Raw genomic sequence first — 16,712 nt, 5'->3', positions numbered from 1 at the left:
TAAGTGTTTCAAGGCTTGGGGCTTTAGAGAGTCTTGACACACTTTTGTTTCCTCTGCCTGGGTAAGAAGAAAGATCCTGAGCCAGGAAATGGCACAGGTTGGTTAGAAGTGTCAGCCTCCTGGCAGACTAGAAGATGAAGAGAAACTGGAGGCAGACAGGGACCCTAAGGAACTGCATATGGGACAGGTTTTGACTGCCAGATGGTATAGCTGGGTGGAAGTCTTGGACTTTTGGGGAGCAGTAGAATATGGGCAGGGTAGAGTGACCCCAGTGAGAGATGTTAACTGAGATTGGCTTGGAAAACTGCAAGATCCTATTTACTAGAATGAAGACTGAACTGGAGAGGGCATGCACACTAAGCCAGAAGAGACCCAACTCTTGATTGTACTTCCCAGGGACCTAAACAAGAATCACTATTTATACTTTAAATTCTCAGAGTTTAAACCTCTGACCTAGGGTATTTGCAGCTTTTCCCTCATCTGCCAGCCTTAGTAAAGTACCCTTTAACATAGCCATATGTCTGAAGGGTTATTGGGACACACTAAAGCTAGTGCCTTAAAGGCCTAGCTGCCAAAACACCTAGATTGCATCTACACTACCAAGTTCTTTTGAAAAGTTTTTCGAAAGAAGGGGGCCCTTTTGAAAGATCCCATTGAGCATCTACTCACAAGAAGTGTTCTTTCAAAAGTAAATCTAAAGTATGTGGCACTCCTTTTGAAATGACTCTTCCGTTCATTTCCACAGGCCCTTTTTTTGAAAGAGCAGTCCTCATGGCACCTGATTTTTCGATCCCTGGACCTTTCTTTCAAAAGAGCTGGGGCTGTGTGGACACTCTCTTTCGAAAGAGCAGATCACTCTTTTGATCCACATTTTTGTGTGTGGACGCACTCTTCCAAGATCTTCCTGAGGGCTTCTTTTGCAAGTTCTCTGTAGTGTAGATATAGCCTTCCTGCATTTACCTTGGAAACTACTGTGATGTTGGAACCTGGGGGTTTGGTACATTCCATCAACGAGCAATTTTAGTAATTCCGACTTCTGCAAAGCAGACCTACAGTGGATAAAAATAGATAGTAGGTTTCCCCAAGGATTGATACTGAGACTAGTGCTGTTCAACACATTCCTAAAGATCTGGAAAAGGGAATAAAAAGAGAGAAAGGAAAGTTTCCAGATGATACAAAATTATTCAAGATAGTTAAGTCCAATGCTGATTGAAAAGATTTACAAAGGGATATCACTTAACTGAGTAACAAAATGGCAGATGAAGATCAAGGCTGATAAATGCAAACTGGAAATCACGATTCCAACTTTACGTACATTTAGGTCTCAGGCTATGTCTACACTAGGGAAAGCAAGTTGACTGCAGATATGCAATTCTAGCTACAGCAACTGCGCAGCTAGAATCGACGTATCTGCACTCCATTTACCTGGTTGTCTTCACTGAAGAAAGTCTAAAGGCAAGTTTCTTCCATCAACCTCCCTTACCTCTTGCATCTCGTGAGGAGTACAGGAGTTGACAGTGACCCCAAGAGGTTGATTTTGCATGTCTCTACCAGACACACAAAATTGAACCCCAGAAGATCCACCCTGAGTGGGATGATCTTCCGATGTAGTGTAGACATAGCCTCAATTAGGTGCTAACATTCGAGAAAGAGATCTTGAGACAATATGGGTAGTTCTCTGAAGACATCTGCTATTCATGCAGCAATAGCCAAAAAGGCTAATAGAATGATAGGAATAAGTAGGGAAGGTATAGATAATCAGACAGAAAATATCATAATGATCCATATAAATCCATGGCATATACATTGAACACTGTCTGCAATTCTCAAAAACTTAGAACCGGAAAAGGTAGAGAGGTACCACAAAAAATTATTGGGGGGTTTGGAATAATTTTCATACGAGAAGACATTAAAAAGACTGGGACTATTTGTCTGACATGATAACTAAGAGGAGATGTGACAAGAGGTCCATAAAACACTGAATGGCATGGAGAAAGTGCCTCAATTGCCCTATTTTGTTCATTCCCTCCAAAGCACCAGGTACTCACCAGTGTCAGAAGACAGGACACTGAGCTAGATGGACCGTTGATCTGACGCAGTATGGCTATTGTTATGTAACAGATTATGTGATGGCTCCTACCACTGATAAGGTCTTTTCTGGGACAGAATAGGATTATGTGTATTTGGAAAAAAAGGAAAGAAAAGAAAGAAAGAAAAATATAAAAACAGTAAAAGAATGTGGGAGTGTGATATCTCTACTTGTAGAAGGTGACTACACAATATGCTGAAGGCCAGTTGTTTGTCCTTCACTAGACTGGATAGTTTGAAGTCCCCATGGTACTTTTATTGATTTGTTCCTGAGTTTACTGAGTTTGATTCTGCTCCCACTGAAGTCAATGGTGAAACTTCCACTGAATCGTACAAATGTAGGGCTGGAGGGAAGCTTGTGAGGTCATTTAGTTCAGTCCCCAGCTCTGAGTAAATTTAGACCATCCTTGACAGGTATTTGTCAAATTTGTTCTTAAAAGCCTTCAGTGATGGGGATTACATATTGTTGTTGGACTTAACTGGGAGCTGGACGGGGCTAATCATTTGAAAGCTCAAAGGAACAGGAATAGTGTATACTGGTTTAGAAATGTGCTGTTTTTGTTGTACTTTACAGCAAAAAGCAGTGTGCTTACAATTTTTCCTTTTAGCAGGCAGCTACCATTTGTGGCATAGGTGCACACTGTTCAAGTACACATTGAAATGGAAAAGTAGGCCCTATCAAGGCAATAGCACAGAAAAAATATGTGAAAATGTATTTTGTTAATAAGACTGCCCTTTTACAACTCATATTTCAGCAGTTAAGCTAAGTGGAGCAGTAGAAGTGCTTTGGATTGTATGCCAGCATTAATAAAACAGCTCCTTTTTGTCCAAGCATAATCATCTCCAGATCAATTTACCAAAATGACAAGGAACCTTTCATAAAACTATCAACACATTCCTAACAAATGCTTTGCTTTCAATACGGAAGCTGCTACATCAAGTCCCAGTTCACAGCTGGTTGATGTTTAATCTTGAGTTATATAAACAGAAAGTAAAGCATGAATGGATTCTAACCCTGGATCTCACTTATCTGCCTCAGTGATGCAGCCTGAACTCTTTTATATTTCTAATAGCTTGCAATGGCATATCTGTTTTTTTCTGACCAGGTTCCAAAATTTTGTGGCATAAATTGTCCAGAGAGTAGGCTCTTGGATTCCTGTTGTTGCTGGTTTCTACATATTAGAAACCTCTACAAACCCATGAGTTAAATTAAAATCCACAGTGAGATTGCCAAATAAAAAAAAAATTTCCTTTAGTCATTTTTGGAAGCTTGTTCAGGAACACAATTTTTTTTTACTTAGTATCCAATAGTATATTAATGTGTATATTAATGTGATCTACATACACAAATTGGGTGGTACAGTGCATTGTAGTAATAAGGTTAAACAATTTATCACCCTGTTGCTCTGAAAACTATAGTCCAGAGTGTGCTTATTCTTCCTCACCCACCAAATTTATAGGTAATCCTTCCTCTTCTGGTGTCTCATAAAGAGGGGTTAATTCAGATTTCCATCACTTTCTTCTACTTCTTCATAGTTCATTTGGATCATATATTTATCAGTCAATCTGCTATTGCTCTTCAGGGAATAACAGGCAGGAGTGCCAGGGAGGACTTTGCCTTCATTTATTCATGAACACATACATCAACTACATTTTCTATTCCAATGCTGATTCATTCAAAGTAATCACTGCTGGCAACAGGACTAAACTGGTTATAAATACACCTCCTACCCTTTCTGTGATTTTTTTAGTAATGTAGTACAAGATGACTTTTTCACAAGGCCTTGTTCACTGACTTCATCAAGTATTGCTAATCCTTCCTTTTCTTTCCTTTCTGCTCCCTTCCCCTTACCTTTTAAAAACTCCTCTGCTGTTGCAGCACAGAGGAGGACATGCGTGACAACAGCTACTGATTACATACACATCCTCTTTTAGACTGTTATTTAAAGTTCAACTGTCATGATTAGTCAAACATGTCTAAAAATGAAAAGCAGGATTATGTGACACACATTATTCAACAATGTGGAGATATGGAATCTTGTCTTTATGTCACTTACTGTTCTAGTAAAACTTGTACTTCCCCTACAGCAGAGGTCAGCAACCTTTCTGAGGCAGACTGCTGAAATTTGACCTTTTGACCTCCGTGTACGGTCCAAGTGTTGGTGATACTTTCTAAAGTCCCTAACGGTCCTACTTCCAACACCTTCATTAATAAATGAAGCTGCAGAGCTTTACCATTTAGGTGGTGGCCAGTAGCATTAGCTGGTCTTGGTTAATCCACAGGCAGCATGGCTTTGAGCAAGCTCCCAACTGCATGGGGGAAGTGGGGTAGGGCTAAGCTCCTGTCTTGCGTGCTGATAAAAATCAGCTCTCGTGCTACCCTTGGCACCTGTGTCAGGGACTGCTGAACCCTGCCCTACAGCAAACCCACATTCTAACTGCATACTCTTGCTATGTCTCCCTTCTGCCATAGACACCTCTTCGTCCACTCCCCGTAGCTCTCACCTTTTGAGGTATGTGCATAGAAGGAAGGTCATTTATTTGCTTCAGCACATCCTTCCATTTGCTTCTAAGCCACTGAATCATTCATTACTTCTCCTTAAATTCACCTTATCTTTTTTGTTACCCATGAAACTTACTGTCTGAATCTCTCAAGTGCTTTGTGATTTTCTGGTTTGAAGGACATTGCACTATATACTGTTGTATTTTTTCACAATCCACTTTCCAGTGTATTACTTTACCTTACAGCTAGGACATCCGAAATATTTTAAGCAATCACAAGTTTCCACCCCTTTTACAGCAGAGAACCCACTTTATAATCCCCTTTTTACATTCCTACATTTCGAGGTTTCAGGTTTGTTCACAAATGCAAGCTCATTGTTCTTGAATTGCAGGCATTAACTGCTGGCCAATTGCTTTTTAAATTCTCTTGTTCTAGTGCTATTTTTGTCTTCTGTAGAGTTCAACTCCACTGGCACCACGCAGTGCACTTTCTGACTGGACTACAATATAGAATTACAGTTTCTCAGCATTTTCCCACCTTGACGGCTGAAGTGCCAAATGAAGTTGTGAAGGTCAATGGCCCACTCAGCTAAGATACAACAGGTTTTATATTAGAGTGTGCTTTAATCCCTATGGTAAGGGTGCAGGGCATAACCCAGAAGGGTACTTATTCAGGATGAAGCTGAGTTAAGAATCTGTGTGGGAAAAGTGGAACTGCTGAGATGTCTTTGTCTTTTGCCATGTTTCCATCTTTTGGTCTTTCTTATACAGAAGATCATACTGTAAGATAATATGACCTTCTTGTCTTATAACCTATGAATCTAAACCACAAGCTGTGCTTTGATGGCAGTCATGCACACACAATGGATAGGAGAACAAGGACCTTTTTATGTAATTGGAAATGCTTTATACAATGCAGACTAATTTAAGAAGTACGTACACTTAATTGACCTCCCTCATTCCCAACAAGAGCATGTGCTGATTTTTCCGCACATATTTATGGTCACAGCTAGTGATGTTCTACTAAATTCAGGAAATCAAATTATTTTATTCCAAAGAATATGTGCAATGTCTTACCCACACCATAACGTCAGTGGGATATATTTTTGCGAAGGGTATGGTGATTCCCACAAATGAACTTACTGCTCTTGCCTGTTTAAAGACATAAACTGATATATATATATATATATATATTTTCGTTTATAGGACACAAACCTGCCAGCCTTGTAATTTATACTTCTGAAGAACAAGACGACATTTCTCCTCAGCAGATAACTTCTTTTTCTCTCCCAGTGCTGTATCTGACAAGTTCTTATACCTGCAAAAATCAGCAAAGGGATAATTGCACAAGCAGGTAAAATCACACACGTAACCTAGAGTTACAGAATATTGTACATGAGGGGTATTGAAATCGTCAGTTGCTATCTCAGTTTCCACACACATTAGTGTTCTAAGCACTGGCACTGCAGCCAGTATTCCTGAGCTCAAATGCTGGAATAGGACATCTCTCCACAGCCTTTGTAAATCCGTTTCTTAGAGCTGCAGAAATGTATGCCTATACTAGTTTTAAATTGCTAAGTGTGCCCCCTTAGCAACTCTCCAAAAGGATGTGTACCAGGTGACACTGAAAGTAGTATTTGTTTCTTGCTTGTTCTTTTAGAACCTAAACCCCACTGAAGTCAGTGGAAGAATTCTGATGGACATCACCAGTGTGCTTTAGATCAGGTTCCGAGAGGGGAATGTATTTCTCTAACAAATCTCATATTAAAAGATGAATATTTATCCATAATTCACATGGCGTGGCTGGGTTTTCTACCAGTCTGCAATTGGTGCATTTTTTCAGCCACCTGAGGGCTTGAAAAAAATATGCCTGAAAGACTCAAGGAGCTCCATCTGTTTAGCTCATCAAAAAAAGGTATAGGTACCTTCACCAGGAAAAAATACTTTTGTATTAAAAATGTCCATTGAGCACAGCAAGGTACAATAAGAACCAATGACTAGAAGCTGGAACCCAGGCCCACTGACAGAGGTGGACAAAGGGGCAACTGACCTGGGGCTCGGTGATTCAAAAAAGCCTGGGGCTCCTGGCTACTAACACTACTGCTGCGGCAGTGGCTGAAGCCCCAGCCCTTTAAATTGGTGCCAGAGCACCAGGCAGCACTGGAGGGGTGGGGAGAAAACAAGCCCCAGCTCTTCCCCTTCCACCCATGCCCATCACTCCCCACCTTGCACGGAACCCAGCAACTCTGTCACCCCTCCACCATTTGCTGAGACCAACCAAATTCAAATTAGACATAAGACACAGATTATTAATAGTGAGCCTGATTAATTATTGGAACCAGCTACCAAAGGAAGGGACAGATTTTCCATCTGTCGGCATTTTCAAATGGTATTTTTGGGAGCTAGCCCCTCAGAGGCAACACACACCAGTGTTACTTTAAATTGATTTTATTGGCTCCTTAAGTATCCCAAAATTCCCAGAAATTGTTTATTCTGACCACTTTCACCTCCACTGTTCTCCAGGTGTGCAGGAAGTAGGAAACAGGAAGTCTGGTAATTTGAATTCATTTTCTCTCTGATCAGCATGGTGATCACAACTAGCCATGAAAGAGAGCCCCGGCACAGACGCTTCAGGAGAGCCAGGATCTCATTTCAGCTGGTGGGCTAACCCCTGCCCCAGAACACCACGTGGCAGCTGGGATGTGGGGACCAGACAGTGGCACATCAGATAGCGGGGCAGCAAGTCCTGCCCTGTGCGGGGTGAAGGCTTCTTCCCTGCCCAGGATGTAGCTGGAGAGGTGGAGAAACTTCTTTTCTGCATTCACATTTGTATTGGGTCAGTCCTACCCTCCAGTCACCATGCAGCTGGCAGGCCAACCCTCATCCCACCACGCAACATGGCAGCTGAGCTGTGGGGATTGTGGCTGCAGATAAAAGCATGTCCTACCCTGCATGGGGTGAAGGCTTCCTCCCTGCACAGGACTTAGCAGAAAAGGCCGAAAAACTTAATTCCTGTATTTCATATCTGTATGAAGCATTCCCCGCATTTACAATGGCACCATGAGTCTGGCAGGCTAACCCCCAGACCCTCCCCACCACATACTGGCTGTGCAGTGTGGACCATGTTTCCAGACAGCAGCATGTCCTGTCCTGTGTGGGGTGAAGGGTTCTGCATTTCACATTTTCTGGGGCTCACCAAGTGCCTGGGGACTGACCTCTGGCAGCAAATATTTTGGGGGGCTGACACCTGACAGACAACATGTGTTGGGCGGGGGGCTGCCCCCTGGCAGCAGATATTTTTGGGACTGGCTTCCCCACCTAGGCACACAGATGGAACCATGTCAACAGGTTGTTCTACTCAGCTAGCCCCACCAGCTGAGTTTTTAGGGGGCTGGCCGCCTGGGGGACAAATATTTTCAGAGTTGCCTCCCCCCCACCTAGGCACCCAAGTGATTGAAAAATATTAACAGGTTACTTGGGGGCTGGCCTCTCCGAGGCAACACACTCCAGTACTCTCCCTTCCCAAAGCATGTAGCTCAGGGGGAGTCGCAGTTCCATCTGTGACCTGTTTGGTGTGTTTTCACCAAGGGAAAAGTAGTTGAGTGACCTGTTGACATAGCACAGTTAGCTGTGTGCTACCTGAGGGCATTTTTAAAAGTCTCTGTTTTTTACAAAAAAAGGGGGCAGAACGGACCACAGTCCCAGCAGTGACCTGTTCGGTGTGTTTTCACCGAGGGGAAAAGTAGTTGACTGACCTGTTGACATGGCATAGTCAGCTGCGTGCTCCCTGTCTGAAGCCTGTTTGGTTTTATTTACCCGGGGATTCCCTACTTTTCCTTCTTTCTTGCTTTGCTTGAGAATAATACAAAGTCTTTCCCAAGTTGCATGGAGCCTGGTTTACACTTGGGCATCCTGGGTATATGGTACAGTCAACTAGGTGCTCCCACAGCTCGTCTGAGTGCTTCCCCTTCTGAAGCCCACCGGTTTGGTGTATTTTCACAGAGAGGAGATTAGTTGTGTGACCTGTTGACGTGGTACAGTGAACTAGATGCTTGCCCTGGTTCAGTCAGCTGGTGCTCCAAGAGCTCTTTGCTAAGGGTGCTTTTAGATGAGCTACCTGTTGACGCGGTACAGTCAGCAGGGTGCTCCCACAGCTCTTTTCCTAGTCACGTAATCAATTTGTTCCACTTGGGCATCATGGGCTTCTGCTACTGAAGCCCACCCGCTTGGAATGTTTTCACTGGGGGAAAAGTAGTTGAGGGAGTTGTTGACATGGTACAGTCAGGTTATTTTTTAAAGTCACTGTTCTTCAAAAAGGAACAGAATGAAGTACCGTCCCAGCACTGACCACTTACAAACAACTTGTGGGGAGTGGGGGAGTGTAATGTGGATGACTCAAACAATTTCTCTCACCAGGAAAAGAAGCTTCAGAAAAATGGCTGTTTGTATACAAAGGGAGGGAATGATGGCAATGCATTCTGGGAAGATGACATCACACACCCACAACCACTTGCAGGGCATTTTTTTCCTATGATGCACCAGCAAGAAAGCCCAGAATGCCACAGGGCTGAGGGAAGTGTGGGATAGGTTCCTACAATGCACTGCTGCAACAGTCAAACTTTGGCAATTTAGTGCGGACATGCTAAGTCAACTTTGTGGGTCGGTGCAGGCACTCAACTTCAACTTTATAAAATCCAATGTTACAAAGTTCACTTTTATAAATTTGACTTTATTTCAGAGTGTAGACTTACCCTTAGTCTCTCTCTACCTTGGCTCCCCATCTGTGAAATGGGGATAATAGCATGGCTCTACCTCACAGGATGTGAGGAAAAATACTTTGAAGAGTGTGAGGGGCTCAGTAATCAAGACTGTATAAATACGTCATTATCTCTTCATTATTAAATGAATACCAGTTATTTTGAATTTTCTGTGCTTCTGCTCACATGATTCTCAATGAAGCTTTCATTTAGGGATAAGCAAATTAAATTGGATTTGTTTTACATATGCTAGAGCACTTTGTTAAGTACATGTAAAAAAGACCACCTTCTCTGTCAAAATGTAAAAGGGACAACACAGACCATTATCCTATTGTGAAGTGTAATGTAGTTGCTGCCGTGTTGGTCCAGGACATTAGAAGGAGACTATGGCTATGTCTACACGTGCCCCAAACTTCGAAATGGCCATGCAAATGGCCATTTCGAAGTTTACTAATGAAGCGCTGAAATGCATATTCAGCGCTTCATTAGCATGCGGGCGGCAGCGGCGCTTCGAAATTGACGAGCCTTGCCGCCGCGCGGCGCATCCAGATGGGGCTCCTTTTCGAAAGGGCCCCGCCTACTTCGAAGTCCCCTTATTCCCATGAGCTCATTGGAATAAGGGGACTTCGAAGTAGGCGGCGTCCTTTCGAAAAGGAGCCCCGTCTGGACGCGCCGCGCGGCGGCAAGGAGCGTCAATTTCGAAGCGCGGCTGCCGCCCGCATGCTAATGAAGCGCTGAATATGCATTTCAGCGCTTCATTAATAAACTTCGAAATGGCCATTTGCATGGCCATTTCGAAGTTTGGGGCACGTGTAGACACAGCCAAGGTGGGTGAGCCAATCTTTTATTGGAACCAACTATTGTTGCCAAGAAAGCCTGTCTCTCTAACAAATAGAAGTTGATTCTATAAAAGATACTGCTTTGTTCCCTTTGGGTCTCCTACTGTGAGCTACAGATTACAATATTATTTAATATATATTGTGGTTAGATTGGTATCCTCTAAAAGAGAGTCTTTTTATTTTCCTTATTTCTTTATCATGCTCCTTATAGAATAGCTAATAACACTGCACAAATATTGAATTGATGACACAGGCTTACCCACAGACATCATGCAATTTACTGGGAAACATCAAGACCTATCTAGACCTTTTCTCTATGAAGATGTAACCTGGGAAACCTCTGCAGTCACAGGGGTTATTCCCTGCACACAGGAATGTCTCCCCCCATATCATGCAAAGCTGTCCCATCTGATTACCATAACTTACACCCATCTGGCTTGGGAGAATGATGTTGAGGCACCCCATGAGCACGCTCAGTGCTCTCCTGACATCCTAACTTCAGAGGATGGAGATTCAGTTAGCTAGCCAAGGGGGAAAACATTTAAAGGGGCTGTGTGGCCTAAAGAGAGTATCGTTTTATCTCCAAAGGGAAGCTATCTGCCAGGCACATTTAAGGACACCTCTGCACCAAAACCTCCCAATTGTGCGAGGATAATTAGGGGGGAGAGTTTTCTTCAGAGTTTTCTCTCTTCCTGACACTGCTCCTGAGGAAACAGGCTACAGTGGGTAACTGGATCACTCTCTTAATGCCCAACTCCCTCTCCCCTACCCCAACTTGTCCCCATCAATGAACCTGGAAAGAAGGACACTTAAGCTGTGTCTACACGTGCACGCTACTTCGAAGTAGCGGCACTAACTTCGAAATAGCGCCCGTCGCGGCTACACGCGTCGGGCGCTATTTCAAAGTTAACTTCGACGTTAGGCGGCGAGACGTCGAAGTCGCTAACCTCATGAGGGGATCGGAATAGCGCCCTACTTCGACATTCAATGTCAAAGTAGGGACCGTGTAGACGATCCGCGTTCCGCAACGTCGAAATTGCCGGGTCCTCCATGGCGGCCATCAGCTGGGGGGTTGAGAGATGCTCTCTCTCCAGCCACTGTGGGGCTCTATGGTCACCGTGGGCAGCAGCCTTTAGCCCAGGGCTTCTGGCTGCTGCTGTGGCAGCTGGGGATCCATGCTGCAGGCACAGGGTCTGCAACCAGTTGTCAGCTCTGTGTATCTTGTGTTGTTTAGTGCAACTGTGTCTGGGAGGGGCCATTTAAGGGAGCGGCTTGCTGTTGAGTCCGCCCTGTGACCCTGTCTGCAGCTGTGCCTGGCACCCTTATTTCGATGTGTGCTACTTTGGCGTGTAGACATACCCTCGCAGCGCCTATTTCGATGTGGTGCCGCGCAACGTCGAAGTTGAACATCGACGTTGCCAGCCCTGGAGGACGTGTAGACGTTATTCATCGAAATAGACTATTTTGATGTTGGCTTCACGTGTAGACGTAGCCTTAGGCTGCATCTACACTTACCTGGAAGGCTGATGGCTGCTGTGCAATTTTTGGTACGCCAATTGCATGCCAAAAATCGACTTTGCAGCTGTTAACTTCCGTGCCTGTCTTCACAGCAGAAGGTCGACGGGAGCACTTCTCCTGTTGATCTTCCTTAATATCATGCCACTCAAAAGATATTCTGGGGTTGCCATTCACCCTGGAATATGCACGTGCGAAACAGCACCCCAGAAGATCGAACGTAAGCATTTGATCTTCCGTCGTGAGTGTAGAGCCAGCCACAGTTTCCCTAAATATACGTTTGTTTTGTCAGTGGAGTTTAGTTTCCTCTCCCAAGTACACAGCTTTATGATTCCCAAGCAGAAGGAATGAGTAATAGGGTTTTGTTCCTTACAAAGCCAGCTATCCAGGCTGGAACACAGAGCAGCCACCATATACAGCAGTCTGGGGTTACAGCAACCCCCATCAGTCCCTGTTGTCTTCATACCACTTCTCCTAGTATTTGTAAACACAGATCTCTCTTACAGGTGGTAATTTTTTGTTGTTGTTGTTGTTTTTGTTTTGGATGCTTGAGATAAGCTACAGCAGTTTCAGGAAGCTGGAAATATGGAAAGCTCATTCCACGAAGCTGTTCACAGATACACACATCATATCACTTTCTCTCTCACCTAAGTGCACAACCGACAAGATCTAAAATTATATTCTTTGGCTGGAATATTATTCCCAGGTGTGTATTACAGCACAGAAACCAAAGTAATATTTTCAAAAAGCAACACAGTATGCTATTTACATAGACCTCACACACAGACTTGTGTCTGTCCTTGTTGCTCTGCACTCACAGTAAGCCTTCACTTGAACAAACATCACAGAATTGATTTCAAGGGCACCGCTTGCCGAGTCTGGCCAACACAAGCAAGAGAGCAGAATCCCTTACAGTGGAACAGAAAGAACACACAAAATGGATTAAATAGGGAGCAAAAAACAAGGAATCTCAACTCAAGAGGTTAAACACACTGATAGACTTGTTTGAGCTATGTCCGTGAACATTTAACTCTTCACAAAAGGATGATTCTTTGTGTCACTTTCTCTGCCACTTGCTTCTCTTTTTATAGCTGGGAAAGGTGGAATGGAAATGAAGCAATTGTTAGTTTTCTCTGTTACAGAAACATATGGTATTAATACAGTCCCACATGATTTCAGCCATAAAGTCTTGCCTCAAAGCATCACTCTCTCTAGATTGAGGTAGGTAAAATTAGGCCCGGGGCCCAGATGCAGGCAGCTAAGCATTTATCTCCGGCCCACCCAGCAGATTAGCAGAGTGTGCATACTTTCAACCAGCAGCATGTGTTCAGCTTCCCCGCCCTGCACCTTGTTCCATCTGCAGCTGAGTTGCTCCTAGGAATCTCCTGCTAGCTGTGCAGAGGGGGAAGGAAGGAGGGAAGATGGGAGCGCTGAAGTCAGCGTGTTCCCCGTCCCTTTCCCCATCTCTGCAGGGCATGGATCAGGGAGAGGGAGACACACAGCAGAGCTGCTCCAGTCTGAAGCATAGATGGCAAATGACTCAGGACTGCAGAGCAAGGGAGGAGGAGACAACAGAATAGGACAGATTTGCTTTAAAGAGTCAGAGGATGGCTTCCCCAGCAGCAGCCAGCACACACATTCGGAGTCACTGTCACACGTATGCAATCTGTGCCACACTCACTGTCACTGTCACATATACATTCCAACACACACTGAAGCTGTGTCACAAAGTCTGTCACACAGTGTGTCTCTTTCACATCCACACACTCTCTTTGTCTCTCTCTGTAGTATCCGCCCCTTCTGCCTGGGTCCTGCCCCTTCCAGGGGGCCCAGAGCTGATCCACGACCAGTACCAAAATTTATGGAGTGGCCCCTCTGCAAAATTATTGCCCACTCCTGCTGTACATCATTTCTTATTGTTATTAAAATAAGAAAACTCCAGCATGGCATGCAGCTCCTACCTGGTAGCTAAGTAAAGTGATGTGATTTTAAATAACCAAACAGCTGTTTGGAGTGGGGAGGGGGAGACATGGATGCGAATCTAACACTCTAAATCTTCAAGCTGCAGTTTCATTCCCCATTCTCTTTTATTATATTTTGTTTGCCAATTTAACATGGCACTGCTTCTTTACTCAACATGAATTTGTTTCCTGGGTTTACATTTAATTGAATTAAAAGAGAATGAATTACCAGCAGAAAACAAGAAAAGCAGAATTCTGTTAGTGCAGAATTGGTGAATTACAGCGATCCCTCTCTAGAACAAATTCTCTCCCACAACTAGCACTTATCGGGAAACCCAAATGAGGGAAGACACATTCAGGGATGGGTTTTAAACAGCAGACTGGTACTTCAGTAACATTTAATATTGGAGAGCAGCATGATCTCCCCACAGCAGGCACTTAGAGGGGTCCGGGGGGATTCAAATTGCATCAATCATATATCCCATAAGTGAGGGTAGCTCTTCACTGCCGACTCCAGGATTCCAGATCTGAAGAAGTGGGTCTGCCCGAAGAAATTTCATCACCTAATAAATTGTTTTCTTAGTCTTTAAAGTGCTGCATGACTGCTTTTTGTTTTATAATGATGGAAGAATTATTAAAATATTATTTAAATAAAGATCTTGGGAGTAATAGAGGCATGAGGAAAAAAAGCATCATAAATTCAAAAAGAACAAAATATGCAAGACAAACCTGATTGCTTTGTGATGTTTTGTTTGTTTTTGATAGAAATATAAAAAAAGATAAAATGAATACATGTGATTAAACATATTTTGCTCTGAAACAGTTTCACGAAAACTTAAAGAAATATTTGTTTCAGAGGTACATATACATACATGATTTGCAATCTACTGAGTAGACTGGAAATAAAAAAGAGCAATAACAAATGACACAGTAGGAAATCTTTGAAGGGAGATACCTTTAGTACTGCTGCTAGGATTTTAGGATCTTAGTTATTCGTTTGGACTGGCACCAAAGAGTGCAGGATTAAAAACAAAGACTGTAGAGAGGTTAGACATAAAGGCACAACATAAAATTAGACTTGGGTTGGTAAAAAACTGAAGCTGTTGATCTTCCAGAGTTCAGTTTTGTGCATCTGGTAGATACATGTGAAATCGAGCTATCCAGCAATCAACCTCCTCAATATCTCAATGTGTAAGGGACATCGATGGAAGAGTTTCTCATGTCGACCTCCCTCTGTGAAGACGGCCAGATAAGTTGATTGCAGATGAGTCGATTCTAGCTACACAATTGCTGTAGTTAGAATTGTGTACCTACAATTGGCTTAACTGCCTAGTGTAAACCAAGCCATAGATATTCAGTTGGAGACAGATACCTGGAAAAGGAGTAACGCTGAAAGACAATCAGGCAAATTGAGAAGATTTTACAATGTTGTGTGTTTTACCATGCTATTGATGGCTTTTCATCTGATTTCTCAACATCACAGAGAAACTTATTTTATAGCAGCTGAAATGTCAGATTTATCAACTTGAGCAGTCAAAACTTTAATTTTTATTAACTACCATATGGAGAGAGGCATATTTGATCACGTCACAGCATTTCCAGCTCTAATTTTTATAATTTTATATTGAGCTTCACCATCAGCAACCATCACGAAACATTTAAATTTCAATCTCTGGAGAGAAGAAAGAGCTAAGAAGTATGTCTTAGTCCTAGAGCATCTATTCATGAACTTCATGTAATTAAGCAAGGGTTTCCTCATCTCAGACAATGTGGCAGCAGAATAATAAATTAAATTCTAAATTATATGTCAGCTCTTGGGATTAGTCAGTTCAGCTATGCAAATAACAATGGATTCACAACATCTGCTAAAAATTTGCATTACAATACTTTCATGTCCTTTTACTTAAAGCTGACTTTCTCACTTCATCTTGATAATGAAATATAAATTATATTTATTAACTAGGTTGGTTAAAATGACACATTAAATCAGAAATGTCCTAGCATAAAATATGCATACAATCAGATGGGTGAATAAAAATGAATGATTTTTTTTAAAACTGATTCTAAAAAATCAGTTTTTTTGGTATTGTTATTTAAATTACATTTATATTTTTAAATTAAACCTGTTTACAATGAAATTTGAATTTAGTACAAAAAGCATTAAGACCTAAATTAAGGCTGCTCTTTTACATAAAGAAAGAATCAGGGGAAAAACATCTTACTGTTGATATTAAGCATTACAAATATAGCTTTATTAAAATGTCCTGTATTATGGGCTTGAACCTTTGGGAGAGCCAGCGGCTGTGCTACTGGGTACACGAGATTGGCAAAGTCATCACAGGTATTGAAACCCAGCCGCGAAGTGCTCGAGACATCCTCGCACGTATCTCATCAGGATCTTCCACTGAGTCCATGGATGGCCTCATACTCCTGTTTTATAGCTTCTCTCTACCTGAGCTCTGATTGGCTCATTTCTCAAATTGTGAGTATTTATGACTTGAGACACCATGGAAACTTTCTCTCCAGCTCATGGAAGAAGACAGGAATGGGTAAACACCAGACTAGCGCTCCATGGTGTGGAGCACCATTGGACTGACATCTTACTGTTTCCTCATGTGATTTAAATAGGGGCTGTGGCCCAATCAGGAGCACTGAAGTTCTCCCATTCAGAGTATGGGGTGGCTCTTGCACGCCCCCTCTGATGTTTCTGAGCTGCTGGGTGCAGAATTGCTGTATGGTGACTCCCAAATCCTCATGAATTCATGTGCAAGACCCACAGAGCCCGATATCCCCCAAGATGTAGGATGGAATTCTATGGTTGACTGTTCTGAGATATTTATTAAGAACTGGCCTAGTGTGGCACCAATTTGTGACAAAATAGATGGTGCTATCACAGCCCAAGTAGTCAACATTGTGCTAATGAGGAACACAGAAGATATGCTGAATGTACTGAAACCTATTTCCAGAGCTTTGGACCAACTGCATTAAGATTGGCGCTGAAATGTTGATCCTACTGAAATCTGGAAAGCGCTTCAAGAGAAAACAAAGAA

General features: G+C 42.8%; 1 protein-coding gene across 1 annotated transcript in view; it reads right to left on the bottom strand.

Annotated features, from left to right (window-relative positions):
- MYO16 (myosin XVI) overlaps nucleotides 1-16,712 on the bottom strand; it is a 622,320-nt gene that overhangs the window by 96,015 nt on the left and 509,593 nt on the right. Inside the window, exon 28 of the mRNA XM_074983196.1 lies at nucleotides 5,806-5,908. Coding sequence (XP_074839297.1) covers nucleotides 5,806-5,908 — 103 coding nt within the window. The remainder of the gene's footprint in view (nucleotides 1-5,805; nucleotides 5,909-16,712) is intronic.

The sequence above is a fragment of the Carettochelys insculpta genome, chromosome 1 (genome assembly GCF_033958435.1).
Source record: "Carettochelys insculpta isolate YL-2023 chromosome 1, ASM3395843v1, whole genome shotgun sequence".
Classification (NCBI taxonomy): domain Eukaryota; kingdom Metazoa; phylum Chordata; order Testudines; family Carettochelyidae; genus Carettochelys; species Carettochelys insculpta.
This window is presented reverse-complemented; position numbering and strand designations above follow the sequence as displayed.